Source organism: Lepisma saccharinum, chromosome 2 (genome assembly GCF_977018435.1).
Source record: "Lepisma saccharinum chromosome 2, izLepSacc3.1, whole genome shotgun sequence".
Taxonomy (NCBI): domain Eukaryota; kingdom Metazoa; phylum Arthropoda; class Insecta; order Zygentoma; family Lepismatidae; genus Lepisma; species Lepisma saccharinum.
In genome coordinates this window covers 190,608,944-190,612,026 of record NC_139230.1, presented here as the reverse complement: position 1 = coordinate 190,612,026, position 3,083 = coordinate 190,608,944, and the positions used below count along the sequence as shown (strand labels likewise).

General features: G+C 48.5%; 1 protein-coding gene across 1 annotated transcript; it reads left to right on the top strand.

The window, feature by feature from the left end:
* The first annotated feature begins 1,517 nt into the window (after positions 1-1,517).
* Positions 1,518-2,234, top strand: LOC145983803 (death-associated inhibitor of apoptosis 1-like). The gene has a single exon (XM_083116848.1). The coding sequence runs from the start codon at positions 1,518-1,520 to the stop codon at positions 2,232-2,234; it is 717 nt and encodes a 238-aa protein (XP_082972974.1).
* The last annotated feature ends 849 nt before the right edge of the window (positions 2,235-3,083 follow it).

The window sequence follows — 3,083 nt, the reverse complement described above, 5'->3', positions numbered from 1 at the left end:
GGACCCTACGAAGCAGCTATGATTTGTACAAATTTTTTCGTAAAGAAAATTTTGTAGGTGTCGATAAAAACCTTGCGGCTAAGTACGATATGAAATAAGAATAATGGTGATGGTGTCGAGTACTATGATGATGTGTTTGTACACAACAATAGGTGAATAAAAAATCACTGACCGAGATTTTGTTGTTGTTGTTGTTGTTGTTCGGGGGTTCTGGTATAAAATTAAGTTGTGATAGAAAAATAATACTTACACCAACGATAGTGTTTGGTAGCTGCGACGACGACGACGACGACGACGACGACGACGACGAAGAGTAGCGTGTATCCATGATGGTTCTGTAGTATGATTGTGCTAACAAGAAAATATTTTGCAGAATAAATACCGGTGATTGTGGGTCAGCAGCTGTAGAGTGGAATCGGGTAGAGAAAGTACCTAAGAGGAGAATTACTGAAAGTTGTCTTGATGTAGGTTTCGAGTATGTGTAGGTAATATGTTATGCGGTCGATTACATATGGTAACGTAATATGTTATGGGGTCAGCATAAAAGGTCAGAGTAGAGAGTAGCGGCGAGCGAAAAAGAAAGAGAGAGAGAGAGAGAGAGAGAGAGAGAGAGAGGAAAAGTGGAACAAACATGTAGTAATGGTTGTGAAAATACAGAACAAGTTAGGTGTGTGGTTGTCGGGACGAGGATTCGAACCTACGACCTTTGAATTCGAAGTCTGTCACGTAAACCACTCACCTAACTTGTCCGGTATGCATCCTTACATGTAATGTTTTGTATTTATCGTCGACCGTGGGAGACAGAATAGCGGCGGCGGCGGCGGGTTCGATACTCTGTGGAGACATAAGAAGAATATGGTTCGATTCCCGATTAGCCTAGAGGCGGGTTCGAATCCCGCCGCCGCCGCTTGGATTCGAGAAGCACACTATAGCGTAAGGTGGACATTGTTGCCTAAAAGAGGTCCCGCCGGCGACGGTGGCGGCGGGTTCTGTGGAGACATAAGAAGAAAATGGTTCGATTCCCGATTAGCCTAGAGGAGGGTTCGAATCCCGTCGCCGCCACTCGGACTTGGCTGACCGAGAAGCACACTATAGCGTAAAAAGGGTCCAGCAGATGACGTGTTGTACATGAAGATAGTTCGATTCCCGATTAGCCTAGAGGAGGGTTCGAATCCCGCCGCCGCCGCTCGGGCTTGGTTGATCAGAGTAGACTGTAGTAGTAGTAACCTATCGGGTAGATAGATATATATGTTTCGTCAACAATAGGACACAAACCCGGTGTGTGTGTGTGTGTGTGTGTGTGTCTGTGTGTGTGTGTGTGTGTGTGTGTGTGTGTGTGTGTGTGTGTGTGTGACAAGGCCAAGCATGGCCTGCGGCCATGCCTGGCATTGTGCGGGGGGCCCCCTTCGTTTCCAAACGACCGTTTTCGAGGAGGAGGACGACGTGCTGGGTTAGTAGCATCAGCAGCAGTAGTAATAGTAGTAGTAGTGGTAGTGAGTTTCACGAGAGTGTATGGTATGGACGCCGCCGCCGCTGTCTCCACGTCTCCGCTGGGTACCGAACTGCAACGTAGGCTCGGAAGTGCCGATCCAAATTCCGTGTGCATCAACAGGAGATACCCGATGTTTCCGACCTACGCCGATTACCAGGGTCGCCTGTCGACATACAGTCCACTTTGGCCCGAGTCGATAACCATTCGACCGGAGGAAATGGCGGACGCCGGATTTTTCTACAGTGGATTCGGGGACGTGGTTCGATGCTACTACTGTGGACTACGTCTGTACCAATGGCAGCGGGGCGAAAATCCATGGATAGAACACAGAAAATGGTATCCTCAGTGCATCTACCTTCGTCTGATGATCGCAGACGGTCTGTCTGCGGCGACGTCCACGGTCGTGGACGGCGCCGTCGCCGACGCGGAGCAACCTCCAGCTACAAAACTCTACAAAGGTATCTCTGGAGCAGCAGCAGCAGCAGCAGGAGGAGGAGGTGGTTCTTCGGACGTGGATGGGGAAGAAGAGAAAGAGTTGGACGCAACGGCCGTTATCGCCCCTGCGGTGAATGTGAACATGGAGGACAATCAACACTGTGTCATCTGTTATGTGCATCAGAGACAGATAGCTTACCTACCGTGTGGTCATTTTCTGGTGTGTGCATCGTGTGCCGTGAAGACCACGGATTGTTGCGTTCTGTGCCGTGCACGTATTGCGGTTCTACAAAAAATATACATGTGAAATGAAAAAACGTAATAAATGTGTATTAAACTATTTATTTTTTCTTTGTTTGTAGTGTTATGTCCGTGTTGGCGACGACGACGACGCTGGGTTACTGTGGTGACCTTCTTCTTCTTTTTCGTGCTACGGGTGGTTGTCTTCTTTTTCTTCTTGGGTGTTTTACGCCGACGACGACGCTCGTTACCTGCTGTACTGACACGCACACGTTTGCACCCGACTTTCGACTGACCAACACGTTTTCGTTTCCTAGCATTCATACCGGAACCGGTCATGTTTTTTAATTTAGCTTCGGCTTTTGTCAGCAGGTTTGTCTTGCTTTCGTGTAGACGTTTCCGCACAATGTCTCGTACAGGTCCGTCCGACGTAGCCACATCCGCTAATATATTCGCTCCGGTACGTAACGCCTCACGTCCTATTGTCTTGGCTCCGGACATCACAAGTGGTTTCACGGCGCGAAACAACCAAGGAAAAAACGATCCTAGGATCCCATGTCCGCATTGATATCTCCGCCCCTGGTAATACGGTCCGATTCCACGACCTGTTTGCGCCTGCCGAATGTAGTAATCGACGATGGTATTGGTCATGATCGGGGTTCGTATCCAACTGTCTGGGGATCGATTGGTGCACGTCTATTTATTTATCAATCGTATAGTCGACGACGTGGACGTTTACGGAATTCCAGTAACACCATCGACGGCGAGCTGTTCCCGTGAAACGGTATAATCTCGTTCTTATCGTTTCGAAATTCTATTTCGATAGTTTCGAACGAATATCTGGTGAGTGGGTAATAGTGAACATTTCGAAAGTCATGCTGACCGGTGTTACCTGCGTCGGCGGCAAAATCGTGAC

Bases quoted from the DNA above. Each gene is read 5' to 3' on its own strand.
- LOC145983803 (XM_083116848.1), top strand. From the start codon at position 1,518: ATGGACGCCGCCGCCGCTGTCTCCACGTCTCCGCTGGGTACCGAACTG.